The sequence below is a fragment of the Patella vulgata genome, chromosome 2, assembly GCF_932274485.2.
Source record: "Patella vulgata chromosome 2, xgPatVulg1.2, whole genome shotgun sequence".
In the NCBI taxonomy this organism is placed as follows: Eukaryota; Metazoa; Mollusca; class Gastropoda; family Patellidae; genus Patella; species Patella vulgata.
The window spans coordinates 53,279,464-53,299,810 of NC_065880.2; the positions used below are offsets into that span (position 1 = coordinate 53,279,464).

General features: G+C 31.9%; 1 protein-coding gene across 7 annotated transcripts in view; it reads left to right on the top strand.

The window, feature by feature from the left end:
* Positions 1-17,892, top strand: part of LOC126812352 (anoctamin-4) — a 70,326-nt gene extending 52,434 nt beyond the window's left edge. For all 7 annotated transcript variants that reach the window (XM_056099234.1, XM_056099236.1, XM_056099235.1 and 4 more), the window contains 13 exons: positions 3,258-3,329; positions 5,619-5,696; positions 5,845-6,057; positions 6,882-7,030; positions 7,559-7,613; positions 8,143-8,243; positions 8,543-8,679; positions 9,101-9,253; positions 9,693-9,745; positions 10,156-10,331; positions 12,870-12,975; positions 13,231-13,435; positions 16,043-17,892. In XM_056099234.1, the coding sequence (XP_055955209.1) occupies positions 3,258-3,329; positions 5,619-5,696; positions 5,845-6,057; positions 6,882-7,030; positions 7,559-7,613; positions 8,143-8,243; positions 8,543-8,679; positions 9,101-9,253; positions 9,693-9,745; positions 10,156-10,331; positions 12,870-12,975; positions 13,231-13,435; positions 16,043-16,089 (1,545 nt within the window). In that variant the 3' untranslated portion in view covers positions 16,090-17,892. The remainder of the gene's footprint in view (positions 1-3,257; positions 3,330-5,618; positions 5,697-5,844; positions 6,058-6,881; positions 7,031-7,558; positions 7,614-8,142; positions 8,244-8,542; positions 8,680-9,100; positions 9,254-9,692; positions 9,746-10,155; positions 10,332-12,869; positions 12,976-13,230; positions 13,436-16,042) is intronic.
* The last annotated feature ends 2,455 nt before the right edge of the window (positions 17,893-20,347 follow it).

Below are 20,347 nucleotides of genomic sequence, written 5' to 3' on the forward strand. Positions count from 1 at the left end.
TGAGTCATACACATTAAGAATGCGTTTGTCAGAGAACCATACAGGGACCGGCACATGGTGGGTGACCGATTTTCACCCTTTTTTTTTTTTATGTATGATGGGTAACCCCTCCAAACCCCACTGCCACAATATGATATCAATCGGACCATTTTTAGGGTGTAGAAAAAAATTTGAAATTTTAAGACCAAAAAATCATCATTTTCGGGCCATTTTTCAATTATGAGGTACAACTAAACTACAGCGAGTAGATTAATGAAACTTTATAGGGTAGCAGATATGGTTAGTGAGTATACATTATGAAAGTTTGATGGACTTTCGAGAGATTTTTGGTATAGGGTCTTAGTGCTGCAATCTAGCTCAATTTAGGTATGTCATTTTATTATATCTACATCTCACCCACTGCGGGTATAAGAATTTTTTTGGAATGCTGACTGAAAAGGCAAAGATCTATAGTATTAAGATCAAGAAAAAAATTTGGGTGGCACTCGACCGGTTTAGTAGTAAATAATCTCCATTTTTGCCCCAAAATAATGATTTTCAACAAAAATTTCGAAAAAAAAAACCTGCTTTATTTACACACTGAAAAGTGTAACAGGGCACTGGACAACCAAATTAATGTGGGTACCAGTTCCATTAAGAACAAGCCATAATAGAAATAGAAATAAACAAATATAATTTCATTATATACTTTCATCAAATAATTCACGTTTAAAAAATGTTCCATTATCAAAACTACAAATACTTATTACCAATAAGTATTTCAAATTAAAAAATATCACCAACTTTACTATCTACTATCTATCTAATCATCTATCTATCTTTCTATCTATCTATCTATAATAAGTATCTAATCATGAAAACTGAGCTCACAATTACACCGTTAAAATTTTTAAACGACGAAGTTTGAAAAGCTTAATTTACTGTAAAAGCCAATAGAGCTGTTCTTGGTAAATATAATTAATCTCTCTAGACTATTTTTCAATATTTTATTAATTCGGCAATATAATTTCATGATCTAGTAGAAGGATGATGCATTTTTAAACAGCAAATCGTAAAAACTAAATAATGTATTTTATACTAGCACAGTAGTCATATACATCTGTCTATAGTTGACAAACGCATCAAGTGATATTTCAAAAAGACAAAAACAAATAGTATATGGGCGTAAGGTCACTATTGTAACATACTCCTTGCAGTGTTTCGTTTGAGTAGACCTAATCCCACTCAACACTGCCGTAATGAAAGCAAATTTCTGTTCGAAAATATGACCGGTCAATAGTCTGATTAACAAACAATAACTAACTTTGTAACAATATCATTCGGGTTTAAACAGAGCTCCAAATATGTTTACATAATGTTACGTCATAATTCACGAAATTTATTACGCCCATTTAACCAGTGCATAGCAGAATATTGCAGAAAAACTAATTGCGTGACGAGCGAGGCTAACAAAAAGGCTACAATGTAAACAATACTGTTTTGAGGCGAACAATACTTTCGCCGTTTTTAATACCTTAATTCACTATCCAAAGTTTTAGAGAAGACCCCAGATTAAATGGAGGACTGTCATGTTGCTTTACTTAGGAGAGAATTGATTGAACGGGAAGAATAGACACATCCCTCAAAAACTTAAGTATCAGAAGTCAATCCAGCAATGGCCAGAGAGGTATTTCTCGGGTCATTGCTTCAGGAATATGCTATTTTGTTGTTTCTTTCGGATGACTGGCTACTAAACCGCATTTTATTTGTGGAAAAGACAGGGAAATGAACAGGTTAGATAAGTATATTTGAGCTAAGCCATTCACACACTGATACGGCAAAGACAGACTTTTGAAGACAATTCTTTCAAGTTTCATTTATTGGCAGCCAATGGAGTGATTTCAGAATAGGAGTAATATTAGAGTATTTTGATGATCTGGTAACAATTCGAACTGCGGTATTTTGTACAAGTTGATTTTTTTTTTTTTTTAATATTGGCATTAGATGTTTCTACTAACAAGCTGTTACAGTAGTCAATCCTTATGAATACCAAAGAACATACAAGTGTAGCAGTTGCTTCCTGGTTAATCAAGTGTCTTATATGGCCAATGTTCCTGGACTGAAGATAACATTTTCGACAAATTTAACTAATGTGACTGTCCATGCTTAAATTGGACAATAAGAGGACACCCAAGTTCTTCACACTGTACGATGGTACAAGTATTGCATCTCGTACAACCACATCATTTGACCTTGTATTTTTCAGATGTGTATTTGGACCAAATAAAATACATTCTGTTTTACTTGATTCAGTTACATTTAATTTTAACATATTTCTTGTCATCCTATCTTGAATGTCATGTGTACACAATTTGATGTCAGAATAATTAGGGGATGGAACAGTTTTCGAAAGGGAGTAATTTGGAATCAGCTGTGTATCATCTGCATAATAATGTCGACCTAGAAATTATGATTATCAATTAGTTGTCCTAAATTCATAGTATACATTACAGAAAGGACAGGTCCAAAGACTGATCCTTGTAGAATTCCTGAATCATCTGTACCGGCCCTACACAGGGTTGCTGGAAGGCGGTTGCATGTGGCATTATCAGGCCTAATAATCCAGGCAATGAATGATTTTATTGGAAAAATGATGTAAAAAATGAAGTCATTTTCTTCAAGTTTGACCATCAAATTTAATATGAAAGAAATCCGTGCCAGTCATTTTGTCAAAACCAAATATTAGTATTAGTAGTCCTCAACTTCCATTATTAATCGAATTGTTCTCAGCCCCGCAGTAGGTGAGATATAGCATCATGAAATTTATATGTTTTAGCATATAGCAAAAACTACACCTCAAAATAAATTCCTCATAGCCTCAAATGGAATCGGAAAAATTTAATAGTCATATATATTGAAGTAGTAGACAAGATCATTCATAAAAAATAATTACAAAAAATAAAAAATTAATAGGCAATTTATGGGAAATATTTGAATTTAGGGATTTTTTTTTATTTTATAAAATGACGTTTTTTTTACTCTAAAATGTCCATAGCTGGTTCTCCGTAACTACAAGGTTGGTGACCCTCATATTTGATCTGGGGTATATGGGACGGGGTACCCAACGACCAAATCTGAAAAGTTTGGTCAAAATCACCTGGCACCGTTAGTGCCGTTTTTTAAATTTTGCATGGTTCTCTTGCAAACTCATTCTTAATATCAATATTTTATAAAACTACCCAATGTAAACTGATACATTGTTTATTTTTTTAAAACAGGAACCACCTCGTCCAGAATATCTCTCAAGACTTGAATCATGGACAACATTAAAAGTAAATCCAATTACAGGCGTAAGTACTAGTATGATCTATTGTTTGTGTGATTTTATTTCTACATTGATTGAAGTTAGCTATTTTTACTTAAAAATTGCTTTGTTGTCTTTTTTTCTTGGTCAGTTGTCTAAAGGCATTTTGATTGATTATTGTCTTTGCGCTTGACTTTTTTGCTTTAAAGTTACCTTTTTTATCCCTTTTTTTAAAACCCTTTCTTGATGTTAGTTTTCACTGAAAAAGCTAAACTAATAAAATTTGTAAGCCCTGAATTAGCTTAACTAATAAGTTTTTTAAAGCCCTGAAATAGCTTAACTAATGAAATAATAAGCCTATCGTTTTCTGCAATACCCTTAAACCCTGTTTCAGAAAAAAGAAAGGCATGCTAGTGTTTTGTGGAGAAAGATTGGAATTGGAGAGGTCAAATACTGATTTATATTTCTGTTTTAAATTTTTGTGGCTGTTGGTTATTGATAAAGCTTTCATACATGTACTTCAAAATAGGAAGGGATTGTGCTTTGGAAAAAGGTTTTAAGGGTTTTGATTTTCTCTGAATGGTGTGACCTTCCTTTGTTCCTATCTTTTTAGATATAATTTAAAAAGATATCTTTTTTATATAATGAAGAATAATCTAATGCTGTGTTATGTTTTAGAAATATGGCAACGTGTCTTGTCAATATGAAACAAGGTCATATCGAACATTTTGGAAAAATGTATGAAAGCTTTTTTATAACTGCATGCAAGTTTGATTTGTGTGTGTTTGTGTTAATATGTTTATATAATATCAGGGTCGTGACCCTGCTCCATTGTATGTTTCAAAGGGCATGTGTCTAATGTTGTTTGGACTACATTATTTTAATCGTGTATTTCATTGGTAAAAATCACAAATTTTAAGGTAGGTAAAAATGGGTTTAATAGCTTATATTATAAATGCTCTTTCCAAAGTGAAATAAAGTCTGGGCTTTTACTGATATTTGAGTTAATAGAAACTATCTCACGAATCTGAAACTATCATATTATTTCTATTTGCTTGGAGTTGAATATAAAGTAATAGAAATGGGAAAGGTTTTCTTTTTTTTTCTTGGAAAATAGTGTTAATTTTCATTTTACGTATGTCTGTGGGCTTGTAAAGCATATAAAATACTTGGTGTGGCCTTGACAATTTATTGTAGAAAATATGAAAATAATTTAAATTTGACATCTTAGTTATAAAATAAAGGGGTTTATATTTTAACTGTCACCAATCATCTTTAAGGGCTAAAACTATAATATTTTGAATCCAAGATGGGATATTATCTACCATTGACATTTTGACTAAATGTTAGATAATCAATGAGTACATTTAGCGTGGATTTTAGCTTAGAAGCCCCGCAAAAATTAGATATTGCCCGAAAAATGCAAATGATGATTAAAATATTAACACTGTAATAACAACAATGATTAACAAATGGAATTGATTTACTTATAAGCTTGTATTGTTTTTGTGAATGACCAAAATACATAACATATTTCAAGTTCATAATTAACCCCACTATACACGTGTGAATCGAGCATAATTCTAAAGTTTATTTATTCCACCAATTGATTTGGACTTACAATTTAAAGTACTTCAAATCAATTTGTACTGATTATTAAATAACTGATTGACATTGTTTTGAAGTGAACTTACTCTTAATAAGCATAGTTTTCTAACCAATGTTATGTTGTAATATATTTGAATATATGTGTAAGCTAGAAATATAGTTTTAGGATGATATGTTGTCAAATGTAATAATATCTTCCTATACTGAACAATATGTACATCACAGGCAAAGTTTTTATTGTGCTGTGTACAGGGATATCAAGCTTTCATTCAGTGTCAGTGATTTTAGTACAGAATGCAAACAGAATAGGAACATTGTTGGTGACAGTGTGCAATGTGTTTATGACTGCAGAAGTGTCTAAATATTGATCCACATATATCTCTTATCATATGTAAACTTGTGTTATAACAAGGACTTTTTTGTTTTCCAAAAGTTTTTAAAAAAAAATATAAAGCTGTGTTTTCTTGAATTTTATTTTTATTAAACTTTGAGATATCTTATGGAAATTTGGTATACTGGTGTATATGTAGCTGAGTTATCGATAAAGTTTGGGTTCTAAAAAATTTTGTTTTCAGGCATTATTTTATAGATGCATGTATTGTAAAATTTCAATAGAGGACATGTTGCTTCATCAAAACTCTAAGAATTCTTATTATTATTATGTTATTAATTTTGTTGTGAATGAATTATGCTGCATAACGTTTATGATGATATTTCTGTTTTCCAGATAAAAGAACCATATTTACCATTTTGGAGAAGACGTTTCCCAGTATTTTTGTGTTCCTATGCTGTTATGTTGTTTTTGGTAAGTCAAAATTCTTTTTGTGAAGTAAAAAACAACTATGATGTATTAGGTAAAAAATGTGTGTGATTTTATTGTTCTATTTATTATCACTTACAGGTTAATTCTTAACTCCCATATAATTAATATAATTTATGTTTCCATATTATAGGCTGCAGTAGCTATTGGTGCTGTAGTGGGTGTTATAGCATATCGGGTCTCCTTTTTAGCTGCCTTACATGTTTTAGAAAAGAGGGTTGTTACAGATAACTCAAGTGGTACAGCTGCCATAGAAACTGTCACGTTAGTTTATAAAAACGCCAGTTTAATAACAACCATTACAGCTGCCTTGATTAACTTGTTAATCATTTTATTGTTAAATATTGTAAGTATCCATCAACTGTATCTACATATAATATCTAAATCTGACTATTCAAAGGTCATGACATTAGAAGGCACTGTCTTATAATCCTTCCGTTTGTCTCATTCTACGTGGGGGGGGGGGGGATGGCCAAATGGTTAGCACGTGCTACGTGCTATCATAAAGGCCTGTCATTGAGTCAACTGGCATGGTTTCGAATCCCCGGTTGTACATGACAAGGAGCAGGGTCACCTATTCAACCTCGTGGGTTTTCTCCCGGTCCTCCGGTTTCCTCGCACTGCTACAGACCCCTACGCGCAAGCGAATTATTGAAATAAAATTAAACAAAATGTTAGCCCCAAAATGACCTAGTTTGTGTCGAGTGGAGTTAAACCCTATTTCTCTCTCTCTCTCTCTCTCTCTCTCTCTCTCTCTCATTCTAAGTAAGAAAGATTGGTAGTGTGGGGGATGGGTAAAAGGGGGGCTGTATTTGTCATCAAATAATGTTTTATCAGTGAACATCCTTACCAGATAGCCTAAAGTAGACTGTATTTCTCATCAAATAATGTTATCATATACACTGGATCATCATCACCATATGGCTTGATGTAATGCTGGTAGAAAGCGTTGACATGTTTTCACAATACCTTTTTAACATATAAAGAGACTCACTATAATAACGCAAGTGTAATTAGTTGATCCCAACATCAGTGGTATTATATAGATATGAAATGACAGACTCTTTGAGTTTGCTTTGTATACCACTTTTTTTTTCAGCGTACTTCTGTTACAAACTATGTGAATTGAATTGTTTATAATATACAATATATTGTATTTTATTCATGTAGGTTTATGGTTATTTGGCTTTCTGGTTAACAGATTGGGAATGTTTGAGAACACAGACAGAATATGATAACAGTATTACATTAAAACTATTTGCTCTACAGTTTGTCAACTACTTCTCCTCTATTGTGTACATAGCTTTCTTCAAAGGAAGGTATGTTATTTATAACATTGTTTTACTTTAGGACTGAGTAGTAAAACATTGTAGAATGTAGATTTGACCAGACATTTTTACATGATGAGAAGTACAATGCTAACAGTCGTCCACTAATTTACATATATGTGGTTCATCTGCTCAATATAATCTTGTGGAATTTTTCCCCGTGTCATTTATTAAAGATCTTGCTCACTTGCAAATTGATATGACCAGATGTAAATGAGCCACATTTCAATTAGTTCTTACAAGGCTTTGTATTTGAGCATTATGGTATTAAAAATAAAGTCTTTTTTTTTAACAACAATATGCTGGAAACTAGAAATTGCTGATAAAAATCATATCTATTGAATAGACTTGTGGTTTGTATTACTAAATCATCCCTCATTTTTAAATGTTCTTGAAATAGTTTCATTTGGATGAAATGGGTGTAGAATTATTGCATATTTTTGAAGTTTTGAAAGTCTGGAATTACATGAACAGTTATTTTTACAGTGAAGTGATGTGTTAAAGATTTTTTTCTTTTAGATTTGTTGGTAGACCAGGAAAATATAATACTATTTTTGGTGCTAGACAAGAAGAGGTATGTTATTAAGTGCAGATAAACTAGTAATTTTCTTAAAATCTCATTTTCTTAAATTTATGTCAGTAGCAGTAAGCATTATAAATATAAATAAATTACTTGAGTGAAAATACATAACAATAGTAAAATCCATTTTGGCGACATTGCAAGATGATGTGTATGTCGTGAGAGTTTGATAATGCAGCTTGATACTAAACAATTTGTAAACTTCAGTGTTCTTTATCTCCTGTAACACAAAGAGTTTGAGATGTATTTCTATCTTAATTAAAGACTTGTTTTGTCGTTTGCATCAATTTCTCCTCTACTAATAAAAGATGGTGGCATCTTGTTATGCTTGAACAGCATAAATTGATGAAATTTCAATTTATGATAACATCGTAAATACTGAAGAGAATTAAACCATTTTTGGACTGATTATCTTTCTAGATATTTAAATTTCCACAATATTGTAGTTTGCAAGGGATCCCTATAGCACATTATGATGTATCAAGCATATAGATCTAAAATTTGTATTAATTTCACTTTTCAGTGTGAACCAGGTGGCTGTTTAATAGAACTGTGTATTCAATTAGCTATTATTATGGTTGGTAAACAACTGATTCAAAACAACTTTATAGAAATAGTTATTCCGTAAGTATTAAGTTTACTCTCATTGTAATAAAACATATGAATAATAGTTAATAGTATGGGGTGTGCTATAAGTAAATAGACTGTGCAGGAAGCTAGACTACCAAACAAATTATAGATAGGACAAACATGAATACAACACAAACAATTACAAGTTAGTGCCCACTATCAGAATGACCATAGGAGTGATATCGAACTTGTATCAAAGCAACATATAGAAGTACAATTATTTATTGGAATAAGGGGATAAAAAGAAATAAAAAAGCACAAATTTGATATAAAAACATTAACATTCTTTTTAGGAAATTGATAAAACTGTTGAAGAAAAAGTGTTCAAAAGAAACAAGAGCTCAGAAACTGGCAAGGACACCATGGGAAAAAGATTATAAATTACAAGAAGCACAAAATAATTCTTTATTCTACGAATATCTTGAAATGGGTAAGTTTCTACTTGATAAAGCTTTTGAGAGACACACAAAGAAAGATGGAAATGTCCACTAGACATTAATCAGGTGATTTTGGGATTAATCTATGATTTCTGTTTTTAATTTCAAGAAATTTAGAAGTGGGCAATCTTATTAAAATATTATTACCACTTAATTTATTTTAATGTTAATGTTGTATCTCCCATCCACCTAATAAAGCCTTTAAAGTTCTGCATCAATGTTAAATTTTATCCTACCATATCTGTTCAAAATATAGTTCTTAGAATTATTGACTGGAGTTTGCATTATTTTCACAAAAGCAGTAGATATTATACTTTCTCATTTACAAGGGAGTCATGATCCAGTGTAATATTTTGACCAGTTAAATGACATACTGGTATTATGAATTTAATAAAAATATACCTACTTTTTCAGTTCTACAGTTTGGATTTTTAACAATCTTTTGTTCTGCTTTCCCATTGGCTCCGTTATTTGCCTTATTAAATAATATAATTGAGATACGTGTAGATGCAAATAAATTGATTACCAATCTTAGACGTCCTATGGCAGAGCGAGCGGCTGATATAGGTAATGAAACTGTTCACAATACATATATAAATACAATTAAAAATGAATTAGGATGTTATTTTTGATGGCCTTGTTTTTGTTACATGTTCATATTGTCACCACCCACATCTGGCCATGATTCTACAGGTCAAAGTTTTTGAGATTTTCAAATTTGTATGATTGGTTGAATAGTTCGCAGAGGAGACATTTTTTGAGAGCCATCGAAACCTTGTGAATACTCTTTATAGTCTATACATAATCTTTTGAGATTCTTTTGAGAAATTCTTTGGTAATTCAGAGTCACCCTCAATTTTATGTGTACAGTAATTATTGCCCTTCACCTAAAAATCAAAGAAATAATGTAGCTTTAATGAATTTAAAGGAAAATATACTAAAGAATTGTAATTTAAAGTATGAAAAATCACCTTAGAATTAAATATTATTTTATATTTTTACAAAGGTATCTGGTATAGTGTATTATATGGAATCTCAAGAATAGCTGTTATTTCTAATGTAAGTGCCCATACATGTTTATTATTAAACAGGCATTATGCAAGAGCTAAATCTGCCTATTGCAGGTTTTTCTTTAGGCCTTAAATGTTATATAAACTATTATTAAACTATTAACTATTATTAAACTATTAATTAGACATTTATTAACATGACAAGACAATAATCAAGTCTCTGCCATCGGATGGATCTGATTTTAAGTAGATCAGAACGGTTACAATCAGTGCACACATTTTATCAAACCTTCAAAGGCTAATGTCTTCAGTCAGAATAAAGTATTTTGAATCAAATTTTCGATATATTCGAGAAATTCCCTGTCGATGTTACAGCATCATATATAAAATGAATTGTTATATACTGATATAGATTGAATAGACTGTCAGCAGTTGATAATTAATTATTTTCTCTTTAAGGCCTTCATCATTGCTTTATCATCGGATTTTATACCACGATTAGTATACAAGATGAGATATAGTCCAGATCATTCAGCTAAAGGTTATCTAGAACACAGTCTGGCTAAATTTAATACCAGTGACTTCTCACCTGATCACAGACCTGATCCCATTTATGGCCATGTGGAGATTTGCAGGTATTTTTCCTTAATTCAGTATTAAACTACAACACATAAGGTAATGCATGAATTTAATTTGGAATAAATATTACCAGAGTACTATAAATTAATTTTAAATATTGTGTACGTTAAACATACACTATGCAAGAGCTAAATCTGCCTATTGCAGGTCTTCCTTTAGGCCTGAAATGTTATACAAACTATTAAACATGCATTATGCAAGAGCAAAATCTGCTTATTACAAGTCTTTCTTTAGACCTGAAATGTTATCTAAATTATCAATTAGACATTAATTAACTTATCCAGACAATAATAAACTCTCGATGTCAAGGCTAGCCTTCGATGTTGGCTGGATTAGATTCCTATATGCTGCTAATGGCCATTGATAATTAAATCAAAAAAAGTGGATAATCGAGACTATGCTGTTTATATTAATGATTTTAGTAATGATGACCTTGACTATGCAAAAATTTCACCCGCTTCTTTCTCGGCTCATAGTGGATCAATTTGACTGAAATTTTCAGCAAATTACCTTTACACTATCTAGTTTTTAACTATTATAGCGAGAACTGCCATTTCTTTATCTTATCTCCCATAATGTATCTTTAATTAGACATTTATTAACATGACAAGACCATAATCAACTCTTGATGCCCTCTGATGCTTCCGATTTTCATTAGAATTGAATCCTATCTACCAGTCATCAGCCGTTGATGATTTAATGCAAAAATGGATAATCAAGACTTTCTTGATTTTCGTCACAACAGCAACAGTGACAATTTAGGCTACAAGGTTTTTAAAATGAGTATTTCTCGGCTTAGAGTGAAGTAATTTGACTGAAATTTTCAGAATATTCCTGTTACATTATCTATTATTAAACTATTATAGTGAGAAATGTCAGCTCATTACGTAATCTTCCATAGTGTATCTTTAAATCTCTAAAAACAATGCAATGGTTCATATCAGGGATCTTAATTGTCTGTTTTTTTGTCGGCTTTAGCCGCTTGAAGTTCAATCAAGCCGATTGGTAAAACAATGAACCGGCCACTATGTTATCATAAATCAATCTACTTTCGGCTAAATTACAATGGGTTAATTATTACTTGTTAATTAAGAAGTCAATCAACTTGCTTGTCAACTACAAGTCATACCTTAGTGAGAATCGGCCATGTGGTTCATAATCCGAGTAGTCTAATTAGCACATTTGACGGTAATTTTGATAATCCGGTAAAAAACCCAACAAAACAAACTTGCTGATTATTTATAACAGAATCAGTGAGCTGCTTTAGTAAAAATAACTCATGTGGCGATAGAAGACGATCTCGGCATGGCTTGCCAATCGAGCGTCTTCCACGCTCCGTAAGAATTCCAGGTACCGATAGATATTAAAATAATAACTGGATCATACATTGATGGATTCACTGACCAGTTGTTAGGTAAATTTAAATCTTCATTGAATATAATCCCTTGATAGAACATCAGATATACCGAGAAACCGTCATTAATAATATATTTTCCTGATAGAATCTCCAATGCCAAATTCCAATGAAAAGTGACACAATAAACCAGTTTTAATTAGCATTTACCGTTCTGATTTTTTATATTTTTATATACCTTCTGACAAATGCTTAATTTTAAAAATATTGTCATTTTTTTTGATGGCTATATCATATTCGTATGGAATTTTTATTTTAAAGCAATTTCAATTATAGTTGTCACATGACAAATGTGCTGTTTGTCTTTCATCGACGAATGAATAAAAACTTTTGCAAGTTATGTGACTAGTTGCGTGATAGACAAAAAACTACAAAATGTGTTGTGAAGAAATGGCATGGTGCCGTATCAGCTTATTTTGGCTACTTCATTTTCTGATACTGGCAACATTAGAAAAATGCTAATATTTTAGATCATCAACTTATGAAACGCGAATGTTTTATCAAATAAGCTATGACAGTAATTTATTTATTCTGGAATATTGCCGACATGAACTTCAACTGGTACAATTAAATATGGAAAATTTTCAAAAGGTGTACCTGTCATTATTTTGTGGTAATAACATACATTAAAATACGACATTCTCCATAACAAATTACCAAGAATTATTTTTGTTGAAGTCTAGTTATATTAAAGGGAACGGAATCTTATAATTAACCCATTTCCTACGGGACCTCATTTGACCCAATTCTGGCGGATTCCTTTCAAAATGGATTAAGAACCCTAGTTCATATCCATATTTACAAAGATGATAAAAGAAAATATGTCAACAATTGACATCCTCTGCAGATGATATAAAGAGATGTGTTTAAAACAAGCCAATGCAAGCTATAATTTTCACAAAGACGAATTGATGGGCCTGTTTTTTTTTAAAATCCGAGATATTCCACCATTGGTATATTGATTTTGCTTTCTTAATTAAATGTGTACAGTTATTTCTTGTACATCCGATGCAATAACTTCTATTTGGTATATGTGAAAGCCTAAAAAAGTCATGATGATAATTATATACAGGTATATAGTGCTCTCATTCATTTATATCATGAATTTTATTTTTTACAGATACAGAGATTTTCGCAACTCTTATGACCATGAGAATAAATATGAATACTCAGATGTCTTCTGGCATGTACTTGCTGCTCGTCTGGCATTTGTTTGTGTGTTTGAGGTAATGTATTTTGTATAATAATTATTAATAATAATAGTAACTGTTTGCATTGTAATAATGTAATTAGACATTTTTCTGGCTAATTATTAGCTAAATACTATTTGAACCACCAATACAAATCTAACCTTTTTTTAGAAAAATACTCAGATTTTTTAAGATATTAAGAAGCTATATCATGCACATTATTTTTTAGTCACATCATCAGCCATAATTATTTATACAATGTAGATTTCATTTTTTCCCTCTTATTTGCAGAATGTTGTGATAGTGCTTACAAGTCTTGTAGCTTGGTTAATACCTGATGTACCCACTTTACTCAAAGAACAGATACGTAGAGAAGCTTACATTACTAATGAGGTCATTCTTAAAACAGAGTTGATGAGAGCTCACGGAGAAGAAATTGACCATCATAAAGTCAATGCTATAATGTCTGACGAAGAAACCAACAATTACGAAACAAGTAATACTGATAATCTTCACAGACGTCCAAATCATGAACTTGTTTAATTAATATAGTTTATTCACATGCTCTAATGAAAAACTACACAAATTACGATACACACCTAATTCTGTGTAAATCTAGTAGTTGGTATAATACAAACCCCACAAAACAAGTGGTTCTGTGTTACCAGAATGTGTTGTGAAATTACAGTGCATAATTTAACATACTATACAAACTAACGGTCATTAATCATCACATCTTTGCGTACAAAGTGTGTCATAGGTTTGCTATAAATTGACTTATGGTTTGTATTGAATATATCCAGTTAGATATTAAAAAGTAGCATAGGCCTACATGTCACATATGCACACAACCCCAAAATGCTGTTCTGTCTTGAAGTTAAAACTCTTGTTAATTGATGTGCCTTACCTCCCTACCTCCATGTTACTGTGAGAAATTCATGGTTTTTATTATCTGGAGATGCATGCCACCCTACTTGCTAAATGTATTGCAATAATTTGCATTATTATAGCTAATATTTAGTTGACGCAACACAAGGTATACCAGTACATGTTTTGTAGCATAATACATTCTTTTCATTTTTTAATCTCATTTCATAGCTGCATATTCAAAGCTGTTTTTATCATCAATTGTTATGCAGACATTATCATATCTTGTTATGTTTTATCTTAGCATGTTGATGTCTTTGTTATTGTACTCTTTAAATCTCCACTGTTGGCATTGTTTGAGAATTTAAAGGATAAGTCCCAGATTTCATAGGATTACCATTGGTAAAAGTGGGTATACTATACAAATTAAATGCCGAATGGTGAGGAAATGGGCCAAAAAGCATTTGTCTGGCAATTTCGGCACAAAATATTGTGCCATACGAAAATGAACTTGCTTACGTGTAACTGGGTTATGTAACTCATTTAAGGAATTCCATGGGTACACCCACCTAATACTTTAGGCAACTATTAGCACTTGGGAAAGGTATGACAGTTTGTTTTTCAGCAAAAATGCCCTACAGAGATTCTGTTAAGTGTTCTAGACGGAATTAACCTTTTTTAGCCACTAAATTACATTCGGGATAGCACTTTTAAAGACTTATGCCTACTCTACACAGCATTACTTGAAAATTTGATCCACTGAAATATATCTGGGACAGCTCTTTTAAACTAAAGCCTTAGTCCTGCTCCAAAGAAGCATTAAGTGAAAATTTCCGGGTTTAAATTAGAGTTAGTTCAACTTTTTATCTGTTCCCATCAATCTTAATCTGTAATCTCTATTGCTATTGTTGTTTTTGATTTCGATTACTTTATCATTTTATTGTTATATTTTAGATGTATATTTGTACAAAATTTAACATGAATTACCACCTCTCCTAAAATAATCATAACTGATATTAGACTACTATTTATAGGCCTACATTCACATTATCATATGTTTATGTGCTAGATCTGATATGATTTGGGGTTGTGTTGTTTTAAATTTGTCGAAATTTATCTTTTAATGAATTCACTTAAAAATATTAACAGTTATATTAACAGAAAGTTGCATGTGAGTGTTGTATATGAATGTTTTATTTATTATATATTACAGTTTTTTTTTGTATCATATAGATAATGCAATACTTACATCAGTTTTCTTATTAACACTGACATTAAGTTGTACTTCTTTTTACGTTATCTTCTATTTTAAGTAGTTTTGTGTTCATAATCATTCTTTTCCTTTCAAGAAAGCAAGGGACTATTAAAATGGCTTTGCCTGTCTGTCTGTTCGTCTATCTGTCTGTCTGTCCGTCACACTTTTTGGGACACAATAACTCTCCTTCTAATTGAGCTAGAATGTTCAAACTTGGTATATGCGTTCATTAGGTGAATGCCTTAATGGATTTCGGTGATAAACATTGTCTGCTTACGGTAAGCAGAGATAAGTAATGATTGGTTGATGTTTTGGGGCACCAAAACATTGGTTTTAATTAAGTGAGAGTGATGAAACTCTGAGTAAAGATTCATTATATCGTTACTTTGAAGTTCGATGATGAGAATTTTCTGCTTAGGCCAAGGAGCGATAAGCAATTTGATTGGTCAAGACTTTGGAACATTACAACTCTGCTTTTAATTGAGTTAGAATGTTTAAACTTGGTGTAGATGTTCATTAGGTGAATGTCTTGACTGAGTTCAATGATTAACCTTTCAAGGTAAAGCTAAGCAGAACTAAGCAATTTCATTGGTCGTTGCTTTGGGACAAGATAACTTTGATTCTATCTGATAGAGAGTGATGAAACTTAGTGAATAGATGATAATCAGTTTGATTGCTTGATACTTTTGAAAAAAAATAAACTTAGTGTTATTGATAATCAGTTTGATTGCTTTAATACTTTTGAAAAAAATAATTGTGCTATTAATTAATGTGTCATCTATTTATTTTGAGATTTTGGCAGGGGACATCAGCCTCACTGTTGGCTTGTTTAAAAAAATAATAACCCCATAACAAAATTATGTAGACTAGACTTTGTAGCATTTTTAGTCTTGCATTTTCAGTTGAGAAACAGCTTTGTTTATGCAGCTAACACCACATTTGTTAAGACTAATATTTGTTTCACTCTTTTCCTCCCACCAGGTATGTATGGAAGCCAGATTCTATTGCACCGGCAAACCAGCATATAAATATCAAGCAATATTTTCAACACGAGAGACAAGAATTTATTACGATTGTTGAGTACATGAAGTGACCTTTTGAAATTTCTAAATAAAAATGTAAATTATTTTTGGAGAAATATAGAAAGAAATCTCTAATATTTTTTTGATGTAGGCTACTATCCAGAACGTATAAGTTTGGTGTATTAGTGTTTTTGTTATTTGTTTATCCTTGCTGTGCAATACCACTTTACAAATGTTGTGATAGCTGCAGAACCGTAGGCTTTTCCAAGTTGTATGCTCAGAATATACTGCATTTATAATGGTTGAATCTACAATTATCTCCACACTCTGCCTGTGTCAAGGCTATATTTTTTAACTTTGAAGTGGCGAAATCCAGAAGAAACAGTAATATATAACTAACATAATCCTTCAAGCATTACAATAAAATGTTTTTATGTTGCCTGTTGTTCCAGTATTATATAAGTTATTGAAATTAATCTATTAAAACCGTGATGGCTATACTATTTATTAGCATTTTTGTTATGCTTTGTAAACTGCTTATATTTAAAACTTTATATGTAGTGCTTAATATATACCAGGGCTCTCAGTTTCAAATATTTTAACTAATAATGTATCCCCATCAAACAAGCCAAAATATGTTGAATATTTCATATAAAATCTGTATCATCTAACTATGCATTACTAGTATTAGATATCTGCCAGTGTAAGGTACTTTCATAAGCTGCATATGTATATTGAATTTTCCTTCAAAACTGTGAGTGGACAGAACAGTCAATTGTTGTGATTTTAGCATCTATTTAAGGTTGTATTTGCTTGATTTAGATCTGAAAAAGATTATCCAATTTATTATTTTATGGATCAGATTGCCAAACCTTGTGATTTCTTTAGACAGTAATTGTATGAAATATATTCTGATTTGAAACAAGAGTCCTTCTTCATAGTAAAAACTTGTACTGCCATTAGAGATTTAGTTACTTGTAGAATTTAGTGTCTTTCAACACATCTATAATTTTATACTCATTCATTAGATAAATATACTCTTTTATTAAATTATACAGTATATTAAACATATATTAACCTATTTAGTGAATTCTTTTTCTAGTCTTTTTTTCAGAATGCGAAGTGTTTCATTATTATGTAAATAAACAATATTTGTATCTATTACAACAATTATGAAGTTATATTTAATGAATGTTCTTAATTTGAAATCATTAATATTAAATGTGAGAAACTGATAACAATATATTATGTCCATGTACTGTATATTACATACTAATATACATTGGATTATCATTTGTCTATTTTCATAAATTAGTGTTCTTTCATGTTAAACATAATGGGGCAGATAAATAAACGTTTTCTTTATTTAAATTTAACAAAATTATGTTCTTTAGATAGTGGTTGATTAAAACAAAAATCTTAAATTAGATATCATCTTGATGTTGCTGTTCATGGGTCAAATCGAGTTATTGTTCTGAATCAGACAATACTGAGAAAGAAAGAGGACAGTGTGAAGTCACTAACTTAACCTTAAAATTGATTGGATTTAGTAATTTTTGGGTCAATATGCTCCTTGGTAAGACTACTTTTTATTGTCTGAATGGTGTTCTGGGATAAAATGGAAATAACTCATATAGAACTATAGATATTTTTTATGTGTACTTTTGTTTGTGTTACATTATCTTAAACCCCTAATTTGAATTACTCTGAATATTTTGTAGAATTTGTTAATGTGTTGGTCGTAAGTTACTTTTGTATAATTTTTAATCTTACTTTGTGTTTTCTTAATAAAACCTGTTTACATCCAAATATCTTCCAAAATCTCTTTATTTGTCAGAAAAACTAAAATCAGATGAATTATTCCAGGTTGAGTTTAAATTGCGTGCAGCGCATCCATATCTACAGTTATTTTTGCTTTCAACACTGATTTTATAAAAATTTGTAACAATAAACTTGGACATGTACTTTCTGCTTAGAGTACAGTAATTTACATGAATTGCTTGATAACCACAACAAGAATTTGTAGGGCTCATAAATTTCTATATCTGGTAAAGTTTATCTCACATTTTGCATACAATATAATATTAACTCTCGCAAGAAAAATAATAAAGTTATGAAAAACAATGGTTATACATGGTAATGAATATATTATACCTATGTTACACTTTCTCTTTCTCTTAAGGACAAAAACTATGCATAAAATTAATAGACATGACCAATAAGGTTTGTCCTTATGATTAGTCAAGCAATCCAAGTAAGCTTAGGGGGATTTGGAAATCTCAATACCAGCAGGTTCGAAAGAAAGTTCCCAAAAATTCACCTTTAAACTGTTTACGCTCATATTGAAATGTGGTGGTTGCCCCTGTCCGTTCATCTGTTATTTACAAATACTTGTGGGTGCTCTTAAGTTATTAAACATGCATTATGCAAGAGCTAAATCTGCCTATTGCAGGTCTTTCTTTAGGCCTGAAATGTTTTCTACAGTATTAATTAGACATTAATTAACTGATCCAGGCCTTAATCAACTCTCGATGGCATCAGATTTCTCCGATATTAAATAGATTAGAATGGTTCAGCGATACTTTGATTTAATCAAATATGGAGGACCGAGACTAAGCTTCGATCAACCAGTACGGTGGTTGAAATTATTGCACACGTCTGTCAAACCTTCAAAGGCTAATATCTTCGCTTGCAATAGAGTAATTTGAATGAAATTATCAAATTATTCATTTTACATCATCTACTTTCGAACTATTATAGCAAGAATGGCTAGTTCTTTATCTAAATCTTACATAATGTATCTTTAACCAATTGACTTCAAATTTATCCACAGTGTTTTAATTTATGAGACGAAGAATCCTATTGAATTTCAACGATTTCCAATAATCACTGCCAGAGATATGTCCATTGATCGCCTTTAGAAAGCATGTGGATGCTCTAGGGCCTAAAGTTATGAGACGAAGATAGATGTTGGATTTCAATGATTTCCGATTACTGCACGATTTATGACCCTTGAACACTCGAGTCTCAAGTTAATATCCGACTGACACATTTAAGGTCACGAAACGAAGAATCCTATTGATTTTCAAAGATTTCCGATAACTTGAACAGCTAAATTTATGACATTAAATGATTTGTATACTAAACTTTACCATAGGGCAGAACTGAAGCCAGACAGTTTGTTGTAAATGTTTTCATTACTGGCAAAAGAAAAACATATGCGACCACCCTTATTGACTGTTCGGATAACTTGGCTGCTGTGGACTTATGTTTCATTGCCTGGAAACCTGTCTTCAGTGATAGGGTTCCTTCTCAAGACTTGCTGAACTATCCCCAGAAAACCCCATAACTCTTGATGGTAGAGTGCTTACAAGAATTGTGGACTGGTTGAAAGGGGGCTGTAAGGGTCATTCCATGTCAAGTGGGTCAATTTTCAGAAATTTGGGAAATCGCCCCCCTCGAAAAATTCTGGAAAAAATATATACTGAGCGCCATGGAAAACGCATCACTTAGTTTTTCGTATAACAAAATGATCCTGTAATCATATCTTATTTATTTTGCTTCTTATTGTGAACAATATTCAAATGGGAACACATCAATAACAACACATTTGTACACTTATGGATGTTTAATCTGTAATCAAGGGTACAAAGTCAGAATGGTCAAAACCAAAAGTACGACACAGATGTCAGTAGCGCGTGTCCTCCACGGGCCATCATCACGGTAGGCTACAGCATTAACGCGACCCCTGCAAATATGTAGGGCGGTCCGGTGATGAAATGTGAAGCCTCCCCACACCATTACACTTCCCCCACTCCATCGAATCGTTTTGAAGACGCAGCAGTCTGCAAGACGTCTCCACACACGTTGACGGCCATAAGCGTGATAAAGATGAAAGCGACTCTCATCACTCAAGAGCACACTTTGCCAGTCTACTCTTCTCCATGTCTGGTGTCCTTGTGCCCATACCAAACGCCGCTGACGGTGAGGATAGCTCCAACATAAGGTCGTCGTGCACGGAGTCCTACTTCTCTTAGACGACGTCTTGGTGTTGGCACTTACTGGTCCTTGTCTTCCGACGACTGCTGCACCTGTTCGAGTCGCTAGGCGGAATCTGTCACACAGATGATTGACCCAGATGTAGCGGTCTTGAGCCTGGGTTGTAATGCGTTGTGGACCAGGACGTTGACGGTCACGTGTTGATCCAGTAACTCGAAGACGTTCCAGCAACCTTACAATAGTGGACTGATGACAATTGACGTGT